This window comes from Bufo gargarizans, unplaced genomic scaffold (genome assembly GCF_014858855.1).
Source record: "Bufo gargarizans isolate SCDJY-AF-19 unplaced genomic scaffold, ASM1485885v1 fragScaff_scaffold_362_pilon, whole genome shotgun sequence".
Lineage (NCBI taxonomy): Eukaryota > Metazoa > Chordata > Amphibia > Anura > Bufonidae > Bufo > Bufo gargarizans.
This window is the reverse complement of record NW_025334102.1, coordinates 171,343-197,723: the sequence shown is the minus strand read 5'-3', so window position 1 is coordinate 197,723 and position 26,381 is coordinate 171,343. Positions and strand designations below refer to the sequence as shown.

General features: G+C 47.3%; 1 protein-coding gene across 1 annotated transcript in view; it reads right to left on the bottom strand.

Moving 5' to 3' along the window:
- The window catches only part of LOC122922443 (potassium/sodium hyperpolarization-activated cyclic nucleotide-gated channel 3-like), a 60,946-nt gene extending 34,588 nt beyond the window's left edge, over nucleotides 1–26,358 (bottom strand). Inside the window, exons 1-3 of the mRNA XM_044273064.1 lie at nucleotides 25,097–26,358; nucleotides 737–1,166; nucleotides 449–610 (exon numbers count right to left, since the gene is read on the bottom strand). Of these exons, the coding sequence (XP_044128999.1) occupies nucleotides 449–610; nucleotides 737–1,166; nucleotides 25,097–26,007 (1,503 nt within the window). The 5' untranslated portion in view covers nucleotides 26,008–26,358. The remainder of the gene's footprint in view (nucleotides 1–448; nucleotides 611–736; nucleotides 1,167–25,096) is intronic.
- Nucleotides 26,359–26,381: the final 23 nt, after the last annotated feature.

The window sequence follows — 26,381 nt, the reverse complement described above, 5'->3', positions numbered from 1 at the left end:
ACCCGACACATCCGGATAGAGAGGATTATACAGGAATAAGAGGGGGACGACCCGACACACTCAGATAGAGGGGATTATACAGGAATAAGAGGGGGACGCCTGACAGACCTGGATAGACTTAGGGATTATATAAGGAATGGGATTGTCTCTGTTTTATTTGGGCTTCCTTTGTGACAGTCACCCGCCGGAGATGGGCACAGACTGCTGGGAACATTGTGTGTTGAAACAGCTCGGAACGTGCTGAGCCAGAAATGGCGTAAGGTGGGCGATCACCCAAGTACAAGTTTACAGCAAATGTTTAGAACTGAACGGTATGAGGCAGATGAGCCCAAACCATTGTTGTGTATGGCTGACTCTCACATTCTCCGCTCTCTTGGTGGAGGGGGATATTAACCGTTAATATGACAGCTTGAGACTGGTAATTAGGAGGAACAGATCGATCACTCACCACCATCTTGTTAATGCTGACCCAGCAATCCTCAGGAAATTCCTGCAGCATTGGAACCAGGAACTGCAGGCAGCCGTCCCAGTGGCACAGCAGCAACATCATCCCAATGAGATTGAAGATCCGAACCACCGCACTGGCCAGGTCATAGGTCATGTGGAAAATCTGACCGAAAATAGAGAGAAATCTAGTCAGAATACAACAATGACTATTGGAAACTGCATGTGAACAGCTCAGTATCCACCTAGCACCTCCGCTGGGGCACACTATGTGTGTGGGACACTTCCTCACCTCCTCCCATTGATGGATATAACGGATGAGCCGGGAGAGCCGCAGAAGTCGCAGAAGGCTGAGAATTTTGGTAAATCTAACGATTCGAAAAGCCCGGGCCGTCTTGTACACTTCTGTGTCTACGTTTGTCTCCAGGTCCACAATAAGAAATATATAGTCCACCGGGATAGAAGAAATGAAGTCCACCAGAAACCAGCTCTTAAAATACTTCATCTTAATAGTGTGTGGATCCAGAATAATCTCGGTGTTGTCCTCAACCACAATCCCTGTGCGGAAATTCAGGATCAAGTCGGCCAAGAAGAAAGTGTCTGAGAGGACATTGAACACGATCCAGGGAGGGGTGTTCTGATCTTTGAAAAATGTGATTCCCACGGGGAGAATTATCAAGTTGGCCACCATAAGGAGAAGCATGATTAGATCCCAGTAAAACCTGGAGGAAGGGTGAGGGTGGAGAAGAAATGTGGACAAATAGTGGAAACGACAGTGAAGAAGTCGGCAAGAAGAATGAGAATTGAGCGGACACATGGGTTGGTGATATTAGAGGGGGCGCACAACAGAAAGTGTACAGAAGGGCCCAGAGGGGAAGGGTGACACAAAGAGGGAGCCAGGAATAGAGAGGACGATAGGGTAAGCAGGGCAGGTTTATGGGACAAACAGAAATTGTGGAGAAGACAAGGAGATGTCCAGGACACAGAGGACGGAGGAGAAGAATACAAGAAGTGTTAGTACATGTTAATAGAGAAGCACATACACTATGCTTTCCTGTGCATTTCCCCCTCCAGTGTATTACATTCAGGAAATATCACGGTATAAATGTACTGCTGGCGAATAAAACGGACAAAGTTTCACTCGTCCCTATTCACATCATAAATCAGTGTCTGCAGAGTTAATAAATCGTATAATCCTCCACTGATCAGAGGCCACCCTGCTCAGACACCTTGCTATGACGCTGTTGGTGCTCAGAATCTCTGCACTCACTGAAAACCCTCTCACACCGAGCTGATGGCGAGGGGGCTGCCCGCACAACCATTAGATCATCTCACGGCAGTCACTGGCCAGTGGTGTCAGGTACAATGGCCTACAACCTCTCATCTCACGGCAGTCACTGGCCAGTGGCGTCAGGTACAATGGCCTACAACCTCTCATCCCACGGCAGTCACTGGCCAGTGGCGTCATGTACAATGGCCTACAACCTCTCATCCCACGGCAGTCACTGGCCAGTGGCGTCATGTACAATGGCCTACAACCTCTCATCTCACGGCAGTCACTGGCCAGTGGCGTCATGTACAATGGCCTACAACCTCTCATCCCACGGCAGTCACTGGCCAGTGGCATCATGTACAATGGCCTACAACCTCTCATCTCACGGCAGTCACTGGCCAGTGGCGTCATGTACAATGGCCTACAACCTCTCATCCCACGGCAGTCACTGGCCAGTGGCGTCATGTACAATGGCCTACAACCTCTCATCTCACGGCAGTCACTGGCCAGTGGCGTCATGTACAATGGCCTACAACCTCTCATCTCACGGCAGTCACTGGCCAGTGGCGTCATGTACAATGGCCTACAACCTCTCATCTCACGGCAGTCACTGGCCAGTGGTGTCAGGTACAATGGCCTACAACCTCTCATCTCACGGCAGTCACTGGCCAGTGGCGTCATGTACAATGGCCTACAACCTCTCATCCCACGGCAGTCACTGGCCAGTGGCGTCATGTACAATGGCCTACAACCTCTCATCTCACGGCAGTCACTGGCCAGTGGCGTCATGTACAATGGCCTACAACCATTAGATCATCTCACGGCAGTCACTGGCCAGTGGCGTCATGTACGATGGCCTACAACCTCTCATGTCACAGCAGTCACTGGCCAGTGGCGTCATGTACAATGGCCTACAACCATTAGATCATCTCCCGGCAGTCACTGGCCAGTGGCGTCATGTACAATGGCCTACAACCTCTCATCTCACGGCAGTCACTGGCCAGTGGCGTCAGGTACAATGGCCTACAACCTCTCATCTCACGGCAGTCACTGGCCAGTGGCGTCATGTACAATGGCCTACAACCTCTCATCTCACGGCAGTCACTGGCCAGTGGCGTCATGTACAATGGCCTACAACCTCTCATCTCACGGCAGTCACTGGCCAGTGGCGTCATGTACAATGGCCTACAACCTCTCATCTCACGGCAGTCACTGGCCAGTGGCGTCATGTACAATGGCCTACAACCTCTCATCCCACAGCAGTAACTGGCCAGTGGCATCATGTACAATGGCCTACAACCTCTCATCTCACGGCAGTCACTGGCCAGTGGCGTCATGTACAATGGCCTACAACCTCTCATCCCACGGCAGTCACTGGCCAGTGGCGTCATGTACAATGGCCTACAACCTCTCATCTCACGGCAGTCACTGGCCAGTGGCGTCATGTACAATGGCCTACAACCTCTCATCTCACGGCAGTCACTGGCCAGTAGCGTCATGTACAATGGCCTACAACCTCTCATCTCACGGCAGTCACTGGCCAGTGGTGTCAGGTACAATGGCCTACAACCTCTCATCTCACGGCAGTCACTGGCCAGTGGCGTCATGTACAATGGCCTACAACCTCTCATCCCACGGCAGTCACTGGCCAGTGGCGTCATGTACAATGGCCTACAACCTCTCATCTCACGGCAGTCACTGGCCAGTGGCGTCATGTACAATGGCCTACAACCATTAGATCATCTCACGGCAGTCACTGGCCAGTGGCGTCATGTACGATGGCCTACAACCTCTCATGTCACAGCAGTCACTGGCCAGTGGCGTCATGTACAATGGCCTACAACCATTAGATCATCTCCCGGCAGTCACTGGCCAGTGGCGTCATGTACAATGGCCTACAACCTCTCATCTCACGGCAGTCACTGGCCAGTGGCGTCAGGTACAATGGCCTACAACCTCTCATCTCACGGCAGTCACTGGCCAGTGGCGTCATGTACAATGGCCTACAACCTCTCATCTCACGGCAGTCACTGGCCAGTGGCGTCATGTACAATGGCCTACAACCTCTCATCTCACGGCAGTCACTGGCCAGTGGCGTCATGTACAATGGCCTACAACCTCTCATCTCACGGCAGTCACTGGCCAGTGGCGTCATGTACAATGGCCTACAACCTCTCATCCCACGGCAGTCACTGGCCAGTGGCATCATGTACAATGGCCTACAACCTCTCATCTCACGGCAGTCACTGGCCAGTGGCGTCATGTACAATGGCCTACAACCTCTCATCCCACGGCAGTCACTGGCCAGTGGCGTCATGTACAATGGCCTACAACCTCTCATCTCACGGCAGTCACTGGCCAGTGGCGTCATGTACAATGGCCTACAACCTCTCATCTCACGGCAGTCACTGGCCAGTGGCGTCATGTACAATGGCCTACAACCTCTCATCTCACGGCAGTCACTGGCCAGTGGTGTCAGGTACAATGGCCTACAACCTCTCATCTCACGGCAGTCACTGGCCAGTGGCGTCATGTACAATGGCCTACAACCTCTCATCCCACGGCAGTCACTGGCCAGTGGCGTCATGTACAATGGCCTACAACCTCTCATCTCACGGCAGTCACTGGCCAGTGGCGTCATGTACAATGGCCTACAACCATTAGATCATCTCACGGCAGTCACTGGCCAGTGGCGTCATGTACAATGGCCTACAACCTCTCATCTCACGGCAGTCACTGGCCAGTGGTGTCAGGTACAATGGCCTACAACCTCTCATCTCACGGCAGTCACTGGCCAGTGGCGTCATGTACAATGGCCTACAACCTCTCATCTCACGGCAGTCACTGGCCAGTGGTGTCAGGTACAATGGCCTACAACCTCTCATCTCACGGCAGTCACTGGCCAGTGGCGTCATGTACAATGGCCTACAACCATTAGATCATCTCACGGCAGTCACTGGCCAGTGGCGTCATGTACAATGGCCTACAACCTCTCATCTCACGGCAGTCACTGGCCAGTGGTGTCAGGTACAATGGCCTACAACCTCTCATCTCACGGCAGTCACTGGCCAGTGGTGTCAGGTACAATGGCCTACAACCTCTCATCTCACGGCAGTCACTGGCCAGTGGCGTCATGTACAATGGCCTACAACCATTAGATCATCTCACGGCAGTCACTGGCCAGTGGTGTCAGGTACAATGGCCTACAACCTCTCATCCCACGGCAGTCACTGGCCAGTGGCGTCATGTACAATGGCCTACAACCTCTCATCTCACGGCAGTCACTGGCCAGTGGCGTCATGTACAATGGCCTACAACCTCTCATCTCACGGCAGTCACTGGCCAGTGGCGTCATGTACGATGGCCTACAACCTCTCATGTCACAGCAGTCACTGGCCAGTGGCGTCATGTACAATGGCCTACAACCTCTCATCCCACGGCAGTCACTGGCCAGTGGCGTCATGTACAATGGCCTACAACCTCTCATCTCACGACAGTCACTGGCCAGTGGCGTCATGTACAATGGCCTACAACCTCTCATCTCACGGCAGTCACTGGCCAGTGGCGTCATGTACCATGGCCTACAACCATTAGATCATCTCCCGGCAGTCACTGGCCAGTGGCGTCATGTACAATGGCCTACAACCTCTCATCTCACGGCAGTCACTGGCCAGTGGCGTCAGGTACAATGGCCTACAACCTCTCATCTCACGGCAGTCACTGGCCAGTGGCGTCATGTACAATGGCCTACAACCATTAGATCATCTCACGGCAGTCACTGGCCAGTGGCGTCATGTACAATGGCCTACAACCTCTCATCTCACGGCAGTCACTGGCCAGTGGCGTCATGTACGATGGCCTACAACCTCTCATGTCACAGCAGATGAATGCCCAGAAGTGCGTCCGTCTGTTAATCTCATGGAGAAGGTGGTTGATGATAGTGTGGAGGTTGGAGGACACGATCAGACCTTCTACTGGTTTATTAGAAGCAGACACAGAATTGAGCTCAGGAGTGGGTGCGATAAAGGCCTTTGTGTCCTAGATGAGCAGAGGACCGAGGACATGGGACGCTCATGCAGAGTCCTGCTAAGTCACAGCTGAGGGTGCAGTGCTCCAGAGTCAGAGAGGACATTACAACAAGTGGGGATCACCTGAATCAGAGAACTAGGGCTCATGCACACAAACGGATCTTCTTTCTGGGTCTGTTGCGGTTTTTTTACGGACCGTATATGAAACCATTCATTTCAATGGGTCCGCAAAAAAAACTGAAGGTACTCCGTGTGCATTCCGTTTCCCTATGTCCGTATTTCCGTTCCGCAAAAAAATATAACATGTCCAATTATTGTCCACATTATGGACAAGGATATTACTGCTCTACTAGGGGACAGCTGTTCCATTCCGCAAAATACAGAATGCAGACGTCATACATACGGTCGTGTGCATGAGGCCTTACAGAGGATGCCTGCAGAGGTGAGGGTAGTCAGAGTCAGTGTAATCTCCACTGACCAAGAAGCTGAGCCTGGACCATTGGTGGTGAGGAATCTGCTGGACATGTGGACGCCGCACATGGGGTCTGTCCAGATCACTGCAGGAGCCTGGCATGATGGAAGCTAATAAAGATGGATTGCTGAAGGAGTCCATTATATCCGGGCCTACAACCAGCAGGTAGTGAGTGCAGCCTTCACATAAGGAGTGACGAGGGCTCGGCACTACCCCGTCACACAAATCCAATAGTGATAATGAAGGAGGACTATCTAGCAGCGTCTTGCAGGGCGACATCGCCACCTTCTATGTGAAGCGTGCGCAGGATCACTGGACACCTCGGTCACACAGGGATGACACTGATGGGGCAGCAGGGAAAGTCAATCCCAGCAGAGATTACGCAGAGACAGCCGTGAGTGACTCCGCAGACAATGAGGCCCTGTCTATAACCCACATCTCCGAAACCACAGCTGCACTAGTAATAAGCTCATTATTAGATGATGTGGAGAAGATGGCGGCGGTGGCGGCCATGATGTTGTGGTGGCAGCAGTGACAATAATGTGATGGCAGCGATAATGATCAAGGGATGGACGGTGGTAACAATGTTGGTGGCAGTGATAATGATCAGGTGGTGGTGGTAACAATGTTGGTGGCAGTGATGATAATGATCAGGTAGCAGTGGTAACAATGTTGGTGGCAGTGAGGATAATGATCAGGTAGCAGTGGTAACAATGTTGGTGGCAGTGAGGATAATGATCAGGTAGCAGTGGTAACAATGTTGGTGGCAGTGAGGATAATGATCAGGTAGCAGTGGTAACAATGTTGGTGGCAGTGATGATAATGATCAGGTAGCAGTGGTAACAATGTTGGTGGCAGTGATGATAATGATCAGGTAGCAGTGGTAACAATGTTGGTGGCAGTGATGATAATGATCAGGTAGCAGTGGTAACAATGTTAGTGGCAGTGATGATAATGATCAGGTAGCAGTGGTAACAATGTTAGTGGCAGTGATGATAATGATCAGGTAGCAGTGGTAACAATGTTGGTGGCAGTGAGGATAATGATCAGGTAGCAGTGGTAACCATGTTGGTGGCAGTGATGATAATGATCAGGTAGCAGTGGTAACAATGTTGGTGGCAGTGATGATAATGATCAGGTAGCAGTGGTAACAATGTTGGTGGCAGTGAGGATAATGATCAGGTAGCAGTGGTAACAATGTTGGTGGCAGTGAGGATAATGATCAGGTAGCAGTGGTAACAATGTTGGTGGCAGTGAGGATAATGATCAGGTAGCAGTGGTAACAATGTTGGTGGCAGTGATAATGATCAGGTGGTGGTGGTAACAATGTTGGTGGCAGTGATGATAATGATCAGGTAGCAGTGGTAACAATGTTGGTGGCAGTGAGGATAATGATCAGGTAGCAGTGGTAACAATGTTGGTGGCAGTGAGGATAATGATCAGGTAGCAGTGGTAACAATGTTGGTGGCAGTGAGGATAATGATCAGGTAGCAGTGGTAACAATGTTGGTGGCAGTGATGATAATGATCAGGTAGCAGTGGTAACAATGTTGGTGGCAGTGATGATAATGATCAGGTGGTGGTGGTAACAATGTTGGTGGCAGTGATGATAATGATCAGGTAGCAGTGGTAACAATGTTAGTGGCAGTGATGATAATGATCAGGTAGCAGTGGTAACAATGTTGGTGGCAGTGATGATAATGATCAGGTAGCAGTGGTAACAATGTTGGTGGCAGTGATGATAATGATCAGGTGGTGGTGGTAACAATGTTGGTGGCAGTGATGATAATGATCAGGTAGCAGTGGTAACAATGTTAGTGGCAGTGATGATAATGATCAGGTAGCAGTGGTAACAATGTTGGTGGCAGTGATGATAATGATCAGGTAGCAGTGGTAACAATGTTGGTGGCAGTGAGGATAATGATCAGGTAGCAGTGGTAACAATGTTGGTGGCAGTGAGGATAATGATCAGGTAGCAGTGGTAACAATGTTGGTGGCAGTGATGATAATGATCAGGTAGCAGTGGTAACAATGTTGGTGGCAGTGAGGATAATGATCAGGTAGCAGTGGTAACAATGTTGGTGGCAGTGAGGATAATGATCAGGTAGCAGTGGTAACAATGTTGGTGGCAGTGATGATAATGATCAGGTAGCAGTGGTAACAATGTTAGTGGCAGTGATGATAATGATCAGGTAGCAGTGGTAACAATGTTGGTGGCAGTGATGATAATGATCAGGTAGCAGTGGTAACAATGTTGGTGGCAGTGAGGATAATGATCAGGTGGTGGTGGTAACAATGTTGGTGGCAGTGATGATAATGATCAGGTAGCAGTGGTAACAATGTTGGTGGCAGTGATGATAATGATCAGGTGGTGGTGTTAACAATGTTGGTGGCAGTGAGGATAATGATCAGGTAGCAGTGGTAACAATGTTAGTGGCAGTGAGGATAATGATCAGGTAGCAGTGGTAACAATGTTGGTGGCAGTGATGATAATGATCAGGTGGTGGTGGTAACCATGTTGGTGGCAGTGATGATAATGATCAGGTAGCAGTGGTAACAATGTTGGTGGCAGTGATGATAATGATCAGGTAGCAGTGGTAACAATGTTGGTGGCAGTGAGGATAATGATCAGGTAGCAGTGGTAACAATGTTGGTGGCAGTGAGGATAATGATCAGGTAGCAGTGGTAACCATGTTGGTGGCAGTGATGATAATGATCAGGTAGCAGTGGTAACAATGTTGGTGGCAGTGAGGATAATGATCAGGTAGCAGTGGTAACAATGTTGGTGGCAGTGATGATAATGATCAGGTAGCAGTGGTAACAATGTTAGTGGCAGTGATGATAATGATCAGGTAGCAGTGGTAACAATGTTGGTGGCAGTGATGATAATGATCAGGTAGCAGTGGTAACAATGTTGGTGGCAGTGATGATAATGATCAGGTAGCAGTGGTAACAATGTTGGTGGCAGTGAGGATAATGATCAGGTAGCAGTGGTAACAATGTTGGTGGCAGTGATGATAATGATCAGGTAGCAGTGGTAACAATGTTGGTGGCAGTGATGATAATGATCAGGTAGCAGTGGTAACAATGTTGGTGGCAGTGATGATAATGATCAGGTAGCAGTGGTAACAATGTTGGTGGCAGTGAGGATAATGATCAGGTAGCAGTGGTAACAATGTTGGTGGCAGTGATGATAATGATCAGGTGGCAGTGGTAACAATGTTGGTGGCAGTGAGGATAATGATCAGGTAGCAGTGGTAACCATGTTGGTGGCAGTGATAATGATCAGGTGGTGGTGGCAACAATGTTGGTGGCAGTGATGATAATGATCAGGTAGCAGTGGTAACAATGTTGGTGGCAGTGAGGATAATGATCAGGTAGCAGTGGTAACAATGTTGGTGGCAGTGATGATAATGATCAGGTAGCAGTGGTAACAATGTTGGTGGCAGTGATGATAATGATCAGGTAGCAGTGGTAACAATGTTGGTGGCAGTGAGGATAATGATCAGGTAGCAGTGGTAACAATGTTGGTGGCAGTGATGATAATGATCAGGTAGCAGTGGTAACAATGTTGGTGGCAGTGATGATAATGATCAGGTAGCAGTGGTAACAATGTTGGTGGCAGTGAGGATAATGATCAGGTAGCAGTGGTAACAATGTTGGTGGCAGTGATGATAATGATCAGGTAGCAGTGGTAACAATGTTGGTGGCAGTGATGATAATGATCAGGTAGCAGTGGTAACCATGTTGGTGGCAGTGATGATAATGATCAGGTAGCAGTGGTAACAATGTTGGTGGCAGTGAGGATAATGATCAGGTAGCAGTGGTAACAATGTTGGTGGCAGTGAGGATAATGATCAGGTAGCAGTGGTAACAATGTTGGTGGCAGTGATGATAATGATCAGGTAGCAGTGGTAACAATGTTGGTGGCAGTGATGATAATGATCAGGTAGCGGTGGTAACAATGTTGGTGGCAGTGATGATAATGATCAGGTGGCGGTGGTAACAATGTTGGTGGCAGTGATGATAATGATCAGGTGGCGGTGGTAACAATGTTGGTGGCAGTGATGATAATAATCAGGTAGCAGTGGTAACAATGTTGGTGGCAGTGATAATGATCAGGTGGTGGTGGTAACAATGTTGGTGGCAGTGATGATAATGATCAGGTAGCAGTGGTAACAATGTTGGTGGCAGTGATGATAATGATCAGGTAGCAGTGGTAACCATGTTGGTGGCAGTGATGATAATGATCAGGTAGCAGTGGTAACAATGTTGGTGGCAGTGATGATAATGATCAGGTAGCAGTGGTAACAATGTTGGTGGCAGTGATGATAATGATCAGGTAGCAGTGGTAACAATGTTGGTGGCAGTGATGATAATGATCAGGTAGCAGTGGTAACAATGTTGGTGGCAGTGATGATAATGATCAGGTAGCAGTGGTAACAATGTTGGTGGCAGTGATGATAATGACCAGGTGGTGGTGGTAACAATGTTGGTGGCAGTGATGATAATGATCAGGTGGTGGTGGTAACAATGTTAGTGGCAGTGATGATAATGATCAGGTAGCAGTGGTAACAATGTTGGTGGCAGTGATGATAATGATCAGGTAGCAGTGGTAACAATGTTGGTGGCAGTGATGATAATGATCAGGTAGCAGTGGTAACAATGTTGGTGGCAGTGATGATAATGACCAGGTAGCAGTGGTAACAATGTTGGTGGCAGTGAGGATAATGATCAGGTAGCAGTGGTAACAATGTTGGTGGCAGTGAGGATAATGATCAGGTAGCAGTGGTAACCATGTTGGTGGCAGTGATGATAATGATCAGGTAGCAGTGGTAACCATGTTGGTGGCAGTGATGATAATGATCAGGTAGCAGTGGTAACAATGTTGGTGGCAGTGATGATAATGATCAGGTAGCAGTGGTAACAATGTTGGTGGCAGTGATGATAATGATCAGGTAGCAGTGGTAACAATGTTGGTGGCAGTGATGATAATGATCAGGTAGCAGTGGTAACAATGTTAGTGGCAGTGATGATAATGATCAGGTAGCAGTGGTAACAATGTTGGTGGCAGTGATGATAATGATCAGGTAGCAGTGGTAACAATGTTGGTGGCAGTGAGGATAATGATCAGGTAGCAGTGGTAACAATGTTGGTGGCAGTGATGATAATGATCAGGTAGCAGTGGTAACAATGTTGGTGGCAGTGATGATAATGATCAGGTAGCAGTGGTACAAGTTGGTGGCAGTGATGATAATGATCAGGTAGCAGTGGTACAATGTTGGTGGCAGTGATGATAATGATCAGGTAGCAGTGGTAACAATGTTGGTGGCAGTGAGGATAATGATCAGGTAGCAGTGGTAACAATGTTGGTGGCAGTGATGATAATGATCAGGTAGCAGTGGTAACAATGTTGGTGGCAGTGATGATAATGATCAGGTAGCAGTGGTAACAATGTTGGTGGCAGTGATGATAATGATCAGGTAGCAGTGGTAACAATGTTGGTGGCAGTGATGATAATGATCAGGTAGCAGTGGTAACAATGTTGGTGGCAGTGATGATAATGATCAGGTAGCAGTGGTAACAATGTTGGTGGCAGTGATGATAATGATCAGGTAGCAGTGGTAACAATGTTGGTGGCAGTGATGATAATGATCAGGTAGCAGTGGTAACAATGTTGGTGGCAGTGATGATAATGATCAGGTAGCAGTGGTAACAATGTTGGTGGCAGTGATGATAATGATCAGGTAGCAGTGGTAACAATGTGGTGGCAGTGATGATAATGATCAGGTAGCAGTGGTAACAATGTTGGTGGCAGTGAGGATAATGATCAGGTAGCAGTGGTAACAATGTTGGTGGCAGTGATGATAATGATCAGGTAGCAGTGGTAACAATGTTGGTGGCAGTGAGGATAATGATCAGGTAGCAGTGGTAACAATGTTGGTGGCAGTGATGATAATGATCAGGTAGCAGTGGTAACAATGTTGGTGGCAGTGAGGATAATGATCAGGTAGCAGTGGTAACAATGTTGGTGGCAGTGATGATAATGATCAGGTAGCAGTGGTAACAATGTTGGTGGCAGTGATGATAATGATCAGGTAGCAGTGGTAACAATGTTGGTGGCAGTGATGATAATGATCAGGTAGCAGTGGTAACAATGTTGGTGGCAGTGATGATAATGATCAGGTAGCAGTGGTAACCATGTTGGTGGCAGTGATGATAATGATCAGGTAGCAGTGGTAACAATGTTGGTGGCAGTGATGATAATGATCAGGTAGCAGTGGTAACAATGTTGGTGGCAGTGATGATAATGATCAGGTAGCAGTGGTAACAATGTTGGTGGCAGTGATGATAATGATCAGGTAGCAGTGGTAACCATGTTGGTGGCAGTGATGATAATGATCAGGTAGCAGTGGTAACAATGTTGGTGGCAGTGATGATAATGATCAGGTAGCAGTGGTAACAATGTTGGTGGCAGTGATGATAATGATCAGGTAGCAGTGGTAACAATGTTGGTGGCAGTGATGATAATGATCAGGTAGCAGTGGTAACAATGTTGGTGGCAGTGATGATAATGATCAGGTAGCAGTGGTAACAATGTTGGTGGCAGTGATGATAATGATCAGGTAGCAGTGGTAACAATGTTGGTGGCAGTGATGATAATGATCAGGTAGCAGTGGTAACAATGTTGGTGGCAGTGATGATAATGATCAGGTAGCAGTGGTAACAATGTTGGTGGCAGTGATGATAATGATCAGGTAGCAGTGGTAACAATGTTGGTGGCAGTGATGATAATGATCAGGTGGCGGTGGTAACAATGTTGGTGGCAGTGATGATAATGATCAGGTGGCGGTGGTAACAATGTTGGTGGCAGTGATGATAATAATCAGGTAGCAGTGGTAACAATGTTGGTGGCAGTGATAATGATCAGGTGGTGGTGGTAACAATGTTGGTGGCAGTGATGATAATGATCAGGTAGCAGTGGTAACAATGTTGGTGGCAGTGATGATAATGATCAGGTAGCAGTGGTAACAATGTTGGTGGCAGTGATGATAATGATCAGGTAGCAGTGGTAACCATGTTGGTGGCAGTGATGATAATGATCAGGTAGCAGTGGTAACAATGTTGGTGGCAGTGATGATAATGATCAGGTAGCAGTGGTAACAATGTTGGTGGCAGTGATGATAATGATCAGGTAGCAGTGGTAACAATGTTGGTGGCAGTGATGATAATGATCAGGTAGCAGTGGTAACAATGTTGGTGGCAGTGATGATAATGATCAGGTAGCAGTGGTAACAATGTTGGTGGCAGTGATGATAATGATCAGGTAGCAGTGGTAACAATGTTGGTGGCAGTGAGGATAATGATCAGGTAGCAGTGGTAACAATGTTGGTGGCAGTGATGATAATGATCAGGTAGCAGTGGGTAACAATGTTGGTGGCAGTGATGATAATGATCAGGTAGCAGTGGTAACAATGTTGGTGGCAGTGATGATAATGATCAGGTAGCAGTGGTAACAATGTTGGTGGCAGTGATGATAATGATCAGGTAGCAGTGGTAACAATGTTGGTGGCAGTGATGATAATGATCAGGTAGCAGTGGTAACAATGTTGGTGGCAGTGATGATAATGATCAGGTAGCAGTGGTAACAATGTTGGTGGCAGTGATGATAATGATCAGGTAGCAGTGGTAACAATGTTGGTGGCAGTGATGATAATGATCAGGTAGCAGTGGTAACAATGTTGGTGGCAGTGATGATAATGATCAGGTAGCAGTGGTAACAATGTTGGTGGCAGTGATGATAATGATCAGGTAGCAGTGGTAACAATGTTGGTGGCAGTGATGATAATGATCAGGTAGCAGTGGTAACAATGTTGGTGGCAGTGATGATAATGATCAGGTAGCAGTGGTAACAATGTTGGTGGCAGTGATGATAATGATCAGGTAGCAGTGGTAACAATGTTGGTGGCAGTGATGATAATGATCAGGTGGCGGTGGTAACAATGTTGGTGGCAGTGATGATAATGATCAGGTGGCGGTGGTAACAATGTTGGTGGCAGTGATGATAATAATCAGGTAGCAGTGGTAACCATGTTGGTGGCAGTGATGATAATGATCAGGTAGCAGTGGTAACAATGTTAGTGGCAGTGAGGATAATGATCAGGTAGCAGTGGTAACAATGTTAGTGGCAGTGATGATAATGATCAGGTAGCAGTGGTAACAATGTTGGTGGCAGTGATGATAATGATCAGGTAGCAGTGGTAACAATGTTGGTGGCAGTGATGATAATGATCAGGTAGCAGTGGTAACAATGTTGGTGGCAGTGATGATAATGATCAGGTAGCAGTGGTAACAATGTTGGTGGCAGTGAGGATAATGATCAGGTAGCAGTGGTAACCATGTTAGTGGCAGTGATGATAATGATCAGGTAGCAGTGGTAACAATGTTGGTGGCAGTGAGGATAATGATCAGGTAGCAGTGGTAACCATGTTGGTGGCAGTGATGATAATGATCAGGTAGCAGTGGTAACAATGTTGGTGGCAGTGAGGATAATGATCAGGTAGCAGTGGTAACAATGTTGGTGGCAGTGATGATAATGATCAGGTAGCAGTGGTAACAATGTTGGTGGCAGTGATGATAATGATCAGGTAGCAGTGGTAACCATGTTGGTGGCAGTGATGATAATGATCAGGTAGCAGTGGTAACAATGTTGGTGGCAGTGAGGATAATGATCAGGTAGCAGTGGTAACAATGTTGGTGGCAGTGATGATAATGACCAGGTAGCAGTAGTAACAATGTTGGTGGCAGTGATGATAATGATCAGGTAGCAGTGGTAACAATGTTGGTGGCAGTGATAATGATCAGGTAGCAGTGGTAACAATGTTGGTGGCAGTGATGATAATGATCAGGTAGCAGTGGTAACAATGTTGGTGGCAGTGAGGATAATGATCAGGTAGCAGTGGTAACAATGTTGGTGGCAGTGAGGATAATGATCAGGTGGTGGTGGTAACAATGTTGGTGGCAGTGATGATAATGATCAGGTGGTGGTGGTAACAATGTTGGTGGCAGTGAGGATAATGATCAGGTAGCAGTGGTAACAATGTTGGTGGCAGTGATGATAATGATCAGGTAGCAGTGGTAACCATGTTGGTGGCAGTGATGATAATGATCAGGTAGCAGTGGTAACCATGTTGGTGGCAGTGATGATAATGATCAGGTAGCAGTGGTAACAATGTTGGTGGCAGTGATGATAATGATCAGGTAGCAGTGGTAACCATGTTGGTGGCAGTGATGATAATGATCAGGTAGCAGTGGTAACAATGTTGGTGGCAGTGATGATAATGATCAGGTAGCAGTGGTAACAATGTTGGTGGCAGTGAGGATAATGATCAGGTGGTGGTGGTAACAATGTTGGTGGCAGTGATGATAATGATCAGGTAGCAGTGGTAACAATGTTGGTGGCAGTGATGATAATGATCAGGTAGCAGTGGTAGCAATGTTGGTGGCAGTGATGATAATGATCAGGTAGCAGTGGTAACAATGTTGGTGGCAGTGATGATAATGATCAGGTAGCAGTGGTAACAATGTTGGTGGCAGTGAGGATAATGATCAGGTGGTGGTGGTAACAATGTTGGTGGCAGTGATGATAATGATCAGGTAGCAGTGGTAACAATGTTGGTGGCAGTGAGGATAATGATCAGGTAGCAGTGGTAACAATGTTGGTGGCAGTGAGGATAATGATCAGGTAGCAGTGGTAACAATGTTGGTGGCAGTGATGATAATGATCAGGTAGCAGTGGTAACAATGTTGGTGGCAGTGATGATAATGATCAGGTAGCAGTGGTAACCATGTTGGTGGCAGTGATGATAATGATCAGGTAGCAGTGGTAACAATGTTGGTGGCAGTGAGGATAATGATCAGGTAGCAGTGGTAACAATGTTAGTGGCAGTGAGGATAATGATCAGGTAGCAGTGGTAACAATGTTGGTGGCAGTGATGATAATGATCAGGTAGCAGTGGTAACAATGTTGGTGGCAGTGATGATAATGATCAGGTAGCAGTGGTAACAATGTTGGTGGCAGTGATGATAATGATCAGGTAGCAGTGGTAACAATGTTGGTGGCAGTGATGATAATGATCAGGTAGCAGTGGTAACAATGTTGGTGGCAGTGATGATAATGATCAGGTAGCAGTGGTAACAATGTTGGTGGCAGTGATGATAATGATCAGGTAGCAGTGGTAACAATGTTGGTGGCAGTGATGATAATGATCAGGTAGCAGTGGTAACAATGTTAGTGGCAGTGATGATAATGATCAGGTGGCAGTGGTAACAATGTTGGTGGCAGTGAGGATAATGATCAGGTGGTGGTGGTAACAATGTTGGTGGCAGTGATGATAATGATCAGGTGGCAGTGGTAACAATGTTGGTGGCAGTGAGGATAATGATCAGGTGGTGGTGGTAACAATGTTGGTGGCAGTGATGATAATGATCAGGTAGCAGTGGTAACAATGTTGGTGGCAGTGATAATGATCAGGTGGTGGTGGCAACAATGTTGGTGGCAGTGATGATAATGATCAGGTAGCAGTGGTAACAATGTTGGTGGCAGTGATGATAATGATCAGGTAGCAGTGGTAACAATGTTAGTGGCAGTGATGATAATGATCAGGTAGCAGTGGTAACAATGTTGGTGGCAGTGATGATAATGATCAGGTGGCAGTGGTAACAATGTTGGTGGCAGTGAGGATAATGATCAGGTAGCAGTGGTAACAATGTTGGTGGCAGTGAGGATAATGATCAGGTAGCAGTGGTAACAATGTTGGTGGCAGTGAGGATAATGATCAGGTAGCAGTGGTAACAATGTTGGTGGCAGTGATGATAATGATCAGGTAGCAGTGGTAACCATGTTGGTGGCAGTGATGATAATGATCAGGTAGCAGTGGTAACAATGTTGGTGGCAGTGATGATAATGATCAGGTGGCAGTGGTAACCATGTTGGTGGCAGTGATGATAATGATCAGGTAGCAGTGGTAACAATGTTGGTGGCAGTGATGATAATGATCAGGTAGCAGTGGTAACAATGTTGGTGGCAGTGATGATAATGATCAGGTGGTGGTGGCAACAATGTTGTTGGCAGTGATGATAATGATCAGGTAGCAGTGGTAACAATGTTGGTGGCAGTGATGATAATGATCAGGTAGCAGTGGTAACAATGTTGGTGGCAGTGAGGATAATGATCAGGTAGCAGTGGTAACAATGTTGGTGGCAGTGATGATAATGATCAGGTAGCAGTGGTAACAATGTTGGTGGCAGTGATGATAATGATCAGGTAGCAGTGGTAACAATGTTAGTGGCAGTGATGATAATGATCAGGTAGCAGTGGTAACAATGTTGGTGGCAGTGATGATAATGATCAGGTAGCAGTGGTAACAATGTTGGTGGCAGTGAGGATAATGATCAGGTAGCAGTGGTAACAATGTTGGTGGCAGTGATGATAATGATCAGGTAGCAGTGGTAACAATGTTGGTGGCAGTGATGAGAATGATCAGGCAGCAGTGGTAACAATGTTGGTGGCAGTGATGATAATGATCAGGTAGCAGTGGTAACAATGTTGGTGGCAGTGATGATAATGATCAGGTAGCAGTGGTAACAATGTTGGTGGCAGTGAGGATAATGATCAGGTAGCAGTGGTAACAATGTTGGTGGCAGTGATGAGAATGATCTTGCCATCACCTTGTTAGAATCACACCAGGATCTTACCAGAGTCTCACCATCACCTTACTAGCATCACACCAGGATCTTACCAGAGTCTCACCAGCATCTTACTAGCATCACACCAGGATCTTACCAGAGTCTCACCAGCATCTTACTAGAATCACACCAGGATCTTACCAGAGTCTCACCAGCATCTTACTAGCATCACACCAAGATCTTACCAGAGTCTCACCATCACCTTACTAGCATCACACCAGGATCTTACCAGAGTCTCACCATCACCTTACTAGAATCACACCAGGATCTTACCAGAGTCTCACCAGCATCTTACTAGCATCACACCAAGATCTTACCAGAGTCTCACCAACACCTTATTAGCATCACACCAGGATCTTACCAGAGTTTTGCCATCACCTTATTAGAATCACACCAGGATCTTACCAGAGTCTCACCATCACCTTACTAGCATCACACCAGGATCTTACCAGAGTCTTGCCATCACCTTGTTAGAATCACACCAGGATCTTACCAGAGTCTCATTATCACCTTACTAGCATCACACCAGGATCTTACCAGAGTCTCACCATCACCTTACTAACATCACACCAGGATCTTACCAGAGTCTCACCAGCATCTTACTAGCATCACACCAGGATCTTACCAGAGTCTCACCATCACCTTACTAGAATCACACCAGGATCTTACCAGAGTCTCACCATCACCTTACTAGCATCACACCAGGATCTTACCAGAGTCTCACCATCGCCTTATTAGCATCACACCAGGATCTTACCAGAGTCTCACCATCACCTTACCAGCATCACACTGGGATCTTACCAGAGTCTCACCATCACCTTACCAGCATCACACCAGGATCTTACCAGAGTCTCACCATTACCTTACTAGCATCACACCAGGATCTTACCAGAGTCTCACCATTACCTTACTAGCATCACACCAGGATCTTACCAGAGTCTCACCATTACCTTACTAGCATCACACCAGGATCTTACCAGAGTCTCACCATTACCTTACTAGCATCACACCAGGATCTTACCAGAGTCTCACCATCACCTTACTAGCATCACACCAGGATCTTACCAGAGTCTCACCATTACCTTACTAGCATCACACCAGGATCTTACCAGAGTCTCACCAACACCTTACTAGCACAACACCAGGATCTTACCAGAGTCTCACCATCACCTTACCAGCATCATACCAGGATCTTACCAGAGTCTTGCCATCACCTTACTAGCACAACACCAGGATCTTACCAGAGTCTCACCATCGCCTTATTAGCATCACACCAGGATCTTACCAGAGTCTCACCATCGCCTTATTAGCATCACACCAGGATCTTACCAGAGTCTCACCATCACCTTACTAGCATCACACTGGGATCTTACCAGAGTCTCACTATTACCTTACTAGCATCACACTGGGATCTTACCAGAGTCTCACTATTACCTTACTAGCACAACACCAGGATCTTACCAGAGTCTCACCATCACCTTACCAGCATCACACTGGGATCTTACCAGAGTCTCGCTATCACCTTACTAGCATCACACCAGGATCTTACCAGAGTCTCACCATCACCTTACCAGAATCACACTGGGATCTTAACTGAGTCTTGCCATCACATTACTAGCATCACACCAGGCTCTTACCAGAGTCTCGCCATCACCTTACTAGCATCACACCAGGATATTACCAGAGTCTCGCTATCACCTTACTAGCATCACACTAGGATCTTACCAGAGTCTCACCATCACCTTACCAGCATCACACCAGGATCTTACCAGAGTCTCACCATCACCTTACTAGCATCACACCGGGATATTACCAGAGTCTCGCTATCACCTTACTAGCATCACACCGGGATATTACTAGAGTCTCGCTATCACCTTACTAGCATCACACCGGGATATTACCAGAGTCTCGCTATCACCTTACTAGCATCACACCAGGATATTACCAGAGTCTCGCTATCACCTTACTAGCATCACACTAGGATCTTACCAGAGTCTCATCATCACCTTACCAGCATCATACAAGGATCTTAACCGAGTCTTGCCATCACATTACTAGCATCACACCAGGCTCTTACCAGAGTCTCGCCATCACCTTACTAGCATCACACCGGGATATTACCAGAGTCTCGCTATCACCTTACTAGCATCATACAAGGATCTTATCCGAGTCTCGCCATCACATTACTAGCATCACACCAGGATCTTATTCGAGTCTCGCCATCACTTCACCCCAGGGATCTTACCAGAGTCCCACCTTCACCTTACCAGCATCATGCAAGGATCTTATCCGAGTCTCGCCATCACCTTACTAGCATCACACCAGGATCTTACCAGAGTCTCATCATCACCTTACCAGCATCATACAAGGATCTTAACCGAGTCTTGCCATCACATTACTAGCATCACACCAGGATATTACCAGAGTCTCGCTATCACCTTACTAGCATCACACCGGGATATTACCAGAGTCTCACTATCACCTTACCAGCATCACACTGGGATCTTACCAGAGTCTTACCATTACCTTACTAGCACAACACCAGGATCTTACCAGAGTCTCGCCATCACCTTACCAGCATCATACAAGGATCTTAACCGAGTCTTGCCATCACATTACTAGCATCACACCAGGCTCTTACCAGAGTCTCACCATCACGTTACTAGCATCACACCAGGATCTTACCAGAGTCTCGCCATCACCTTATTAGCATCACACCAGGATCTTACCAGAGTCTCACCATCACCTTATTAGCATCACACCAGGATCTTACCAGAGTCTCACCAGCATCTTACTAGCATCACACCAGGATCTTACCAGAGTCTCACCAGCATCTTACTAGCATCACACTGGGATCTTACCAGAGTCTCACCATAACCTTACTAACATCACACCGGGATCTTACCAGAGTCTTGCCATCACCTTATTAGAATCACACCAGGATCTTACCAGAGTCTCACCAGCATCTTACTAGCATCACACCAGGATCTTACCAGAGTCTCACCAGCATCTTACTAAGCATCACACCAGGGATCTTACCAGAGTCTCACCATCACCCTACTAGTATCACACCAGGATCTTACCAGAGTCTCACCAGCATCTTACTAGCATCACACTGGGCTCTTACTAGAGTCTCACCATAACCTTACTAGCATCACACCGGGATCTTACCAGAGTCTTGCCATCAACTTATTAGAATCACACCAGGATCTTACCAGAGTCTCACCAGCATCTTACTAGCATCACACTGGGCTCTTACCAGAGTCTCACCATAACCTTACTAGCATCACACCAGGATCTTACCAGAGTCTCACCATCACCTTACTAGCATAGCACAGGGATCTTACCAGAGTCTCACCATCACCTTACTAGCATCACACTGGGATCTTACCAGAGTCTTGCCATCACCCTACTAGCATCACACCAGGATCTTACCAGAGTCTCACCATCACCTTATTAGAATCACACCAGGATCTTACCAGAGTCTCACCATCACCTTACTAGCATCACACCAGGATCTTACCAGAGTCTCACCATCACCTTACTAGCATCACACCAGGATCTTACCAGAGTCTCATCATCACCTTACCAGCATCATACAAGGATCTTAACCGAGTCTTGCCATCACATTACTAGCATCACACCAGGATATTACCAGAGTCTCGCTATCACCTTACTAGCATCACACCGGGATATTACCAGAGTCTCACTATCACCTTACCAGCATCACACTGGGATCTTACCAGAGTCTTACCATTACCTTACTAGCATCACACCAGGATCTTACCAGAGTCTCACCATCACCTTACTAGCATAGCACAGGGATCTTACCAGAGTCTCACCATCCCCTTACCAGCATCATACAAGGATCTTACCAGAGTCTCACCATCACCTTACTAGCATAGCACAGGGATCTTACCAGAGTCTCACCATCACCTTACTAGCATCACACTGGGATCTTACCAGAGTCTTGCCATCACCCTACTAGCATCACACCAGGATCTTACCAGAGTCTCACCATCACCTTATTAGAATCACACCAGGATCTTACCAGAGTCTCACCATCACCTTACTAGCATCACACCAGGATCTTACCAGAGTCTCACCATCACCTTACTAGCATAGCACCAGGATCTTACCAGAGTCTCACCATCACCTTACTAGCATCACACCAGGATCTTACCAGAGTCTCGCCATTACCTTATTAGAATCACACCAGGATCTTACCAGAGTCTTGCCATCACCTTATTAGAATCACACCAAGATCTTACCAGAGTCTCATCATCACCTTACCAGCATCACACTGGGATCTTACCAGAGTCTCACCATCACCTTACTGGCATCACACCAGGATCTTACCAGAGTCTCACCATCACCTTACTAGCATCACACCAGGATCTTACCAGAGTCTTGCCATTACCTTATTAGAATCACACCAGGATCTTACCAGAGTCTTGCCATCACCTTATTAGAATCACACCAAGATCTTACCAGAGTCTCATCATCAACTTACCAGCATCACACTGGGATCTTACCAGAGTCTCACCATCACCTTAGTAGCATCACACTGGGATCTTACCAGAGTCTCACCAACACCTTATTAGCATCATACCAGGATCTTACCAGATATTTGCCATCACCTTATTAGAATCACACCAGGATCTTACCAGAGTCTCACCATCACCTTACTAGCATCACACCAGGATCTTACCAGAGTCTCACCATCACCTTACTAGCATCACACCAGGATCTTACCAGAGTCTTGCCATCACCTTGTTAGAATCACACCAGGATCTTACCAGAGTCTTACCATCACCTTACTAGAATCACACCAGGATCTTACCAGAGTCTCATTATCACCTTACTAGCATCACACCAGGATCTTACCAGAGTCTCACCATCACCTTACTAGCATCACACCAGGATCTTACCAGAGTCTCACCAGCATCTTACTAGCATCACAACAGGATCTTACCAGAGTCTCACCATCACCTTACTAGAATCACACCAGGATCTTACCAGAGTCTCACCAGCATCTTACTAGCATCACACTGGGATCTTACCAGAGTCTCACCAACACCTTATTAGCATCACACCAGGATCTTACCAGAGTTTTGCCATCACCTTATTAGAATCACACCAGGATCTTACCAGAGTCTCACCATCACCTTACTAGCATCAGACCAGGATCTTACCAGAGTCTTGCCATCACCTTGTTAGAATCACACCAGGATCTTACCAGAGTCTCATTATCACCTTACTAGCATCACACCAGGATCTTACCAGAGTCTCACCATCACCTTACTAACATCACACCAGGATCTTACCAGAGTCTCACCAGCATCTTACTAGCATCACACTGGGATCTTACCAGAGTCTCGCCATCACCTTATTAGAATCACACCAGGATCTTACCAGAGTCTCACCATCACCTTACTAGCACAACACCAGTATCTTACCAGAGTCTCACCATCACCTTACTAGCATCACACCAGTATCTTACCAGAGTCCCACCATCACCTTATTAGCATCACACCAGGATCTTACCAGAGTCTCACCATCACCTTACTAGAATCACACCAGGATCTTACCAGAGTCTCGCTATCACCTTATTAGAATCACACCAGGATCTTACCAGAGTCTCACCATCACCTTACTAGCATCACACCAGGATCTTACCAGAGTCTCACCATCACCTTACTAGCATCACACTGGGATCTTACCAGAGTCTCACCAACACCTTATTAGAATCACACCAGGATCTTACCAGAGTCTCACCATCACCTTATTAGAATCACACCAGGATCTTACCAGAGTCTCACCATAACCTTACTAGCATCACACCAGGATCTTACCAGAGTCTCACCATCACCTTATTAGAATCACACCAGGATCTTACCAGAGTCTCACCATCACCTTACTAGCATCACACCAGTATCTTACCAGAGTCTCACCATCACCTTACTAGCATCACACCAGGATCTTACCAGAGTCTCACCATCACCTTATTAGCATCACACCAGGATCTTACCAGAGTCTCACCATCACCTTATTAGAATCACACCAGGATCTTACCAGAGTCTCACCATCACCTTACTAGCATCACACCAGGATCTTACCAGAGTCTCACCATCACCTTACTAGCATCACACCAGGATCTTACCAGAGTCTCACCATTACCTTACTAGCATCACACCAGGATCTTACCAGAGTCTCACCATCACCTTACTAGCATCACACCAGGATCTTACCAGAGTCTCACCATCACCTTACTAGCATCACACCAGGATCTTACCAGAGTCTCACTATTACCTTACTAGCATCACACCAGGATCTTACCAGAGTCTCACCAGCATCACAGCAGATTTTTAGCATGTGACCAGCATTTGATGAGAATCTTATTGCACCTTTTCGGCATCTCATTCTAACAGTATCACATTAGCATCTTAACATCACACCAGTATCTTCTCAGCACCTCACAGCACCATACTACAATAGATATAGTCACATGGAGGCCATCAGCATGGTGGAAAAACCACTGCTCACCATACAGTAGTCACATAATGTATTTGGGGACCAGTGGTAGCGCTGTGTGTGGGGAGAATTATGATATAGATTTCTCCTCACAATGATTTATAGCCAGGGAAATAGTGGGGAAGCACAGATCAGCTTTCTCCTAAGGTCTTCAAGCCTCAGCTTAGCACGTAAGATGATTAACAAATTAATTAACGTAACAAAGAATTATACAGGTACGGGCCCTGCCGGCTGCATAGGTCATGAGGCATCCCCAGCCCAAAGACTCCCTGGAAATCTCAGCCCCAGAGTGGTCCTCCTGTGTGGAGACCGCTTACAGTCATGGTAACAGTCACTACCAAACAACGCAAGACATGTGCACTGAACATGTGACCTACATATCGTGTATATTACTATGTGTCCTAAATGTGTAGATCACATGATGCATGAATGTTCATGAATAAACAATGTGGAGATCGCATGCTCTGGAATCAAGGGTCATGGCTACACACATGACCAGACAGTACATGATATTTGGGGTGATCACAATGAGGTGTAAGAATTATGGTTGGTCTTCCTTGTGGCTGTATATAATAAGTGGCCACCACCAGCTACTAACCTGAAATCACTGTAAGGGTGGATGATCCAGAACCCTGCAGATTTAACCCGCTGCTGCTCGATCTCCACTGCCTTGTGACTGCCAAACATGCGCAAAGAGAACTTGTTGACGGCTGGCTGCAGGAGGGCCCCAAACTGCCGCTGCATGAAGGTGCCCGGGTCCTCCGCTTCAATCTGCTCTTGGGCCTCCGACTTGGGTAACACAGGACTCACTCCAAGTGCTGAGGACTGACTTAGGCCGGAGCCTGGAGACTGGCACTGACCAAGTGGTGGAGTCTGATTTAGTCCAGAAGATGTCTGACTGAGTCCTGTGACTGAAGGTCGGCTTGGACCAGAAGCTGGGGACTGGCTGGGAACAGAAGGCTGACCGGACACGGGGGCCTGAACAGCTCCTGGGGTAGGAGCCTGGCTGGGCGCGGCAGCAGGAGATTGGTTTAATGTAGGGACAGAGGTTTGGCTGGGCCCTGAAACTAAAGATTGGTGCTGGGTAGGAACACATGCTTGATTGGGGTCAATGGGGGAAGGCTGGTTCTTTAAAGTCACGGAAGATTGCTGAAGTGCGGGGACCGGAATGTGACTGGAAGTATGGACTGGAGGCTGAGTGGATGCAGGGACTTGTGGCTGGCTGAAATAAGGGACTGGAGGCTGAATGGAACCAAAGATAGGAGGCTGGTTGGGTTCAAAACCAGGAGACTCACATGTACTTGCGGTTAGAGGCTGGCTGGATCCCGTTAATAATGGCAGGATGGGTGCATGGTTTGGAGGCTGGACTACCCCTGAGGTGACAGGCTGATCATCTCTAACTGCAGGTGTCTGGTTTGTTCCCAGAGAGGCTTTGTTGGTGCCTGTAGTATAACTAGGCGTAGAGGTTCCAGTCTGTCTGATAACCTGCAGACAGGAGGCCCCAGGCATCTGTATTGGTCCAGTGCCTGAAGGCTGCGCGGCACCTTGTGCATGTGATTCTGTGGGTCCTAAGAGTGAAGGCTGCACAGATCCTGGGAGAGCGGAATGGGATGTCCGAGTAGGTTCTGAAGCAGGACTGTGACCAAGTCCTGGAACACAAAACTGTACAGATGATGGAGTAAATGGCTGAGGACCAGGAGCAGATGTGACAGTGGAGGACGCAGGAAGTGGAGCAAGAGAGGGTGCCAGACCTGGGGAAGGAGAGAGCTCAGGACATGGGGTAGAAGAGGGTCCAGGACATGGGGTAGAAGAGGGTCCAGGACATGGGGTAGAAGAGCGTCCAGGACATGGGGTAGAAGAGCGTCCAGGACATGGGGTAGAAG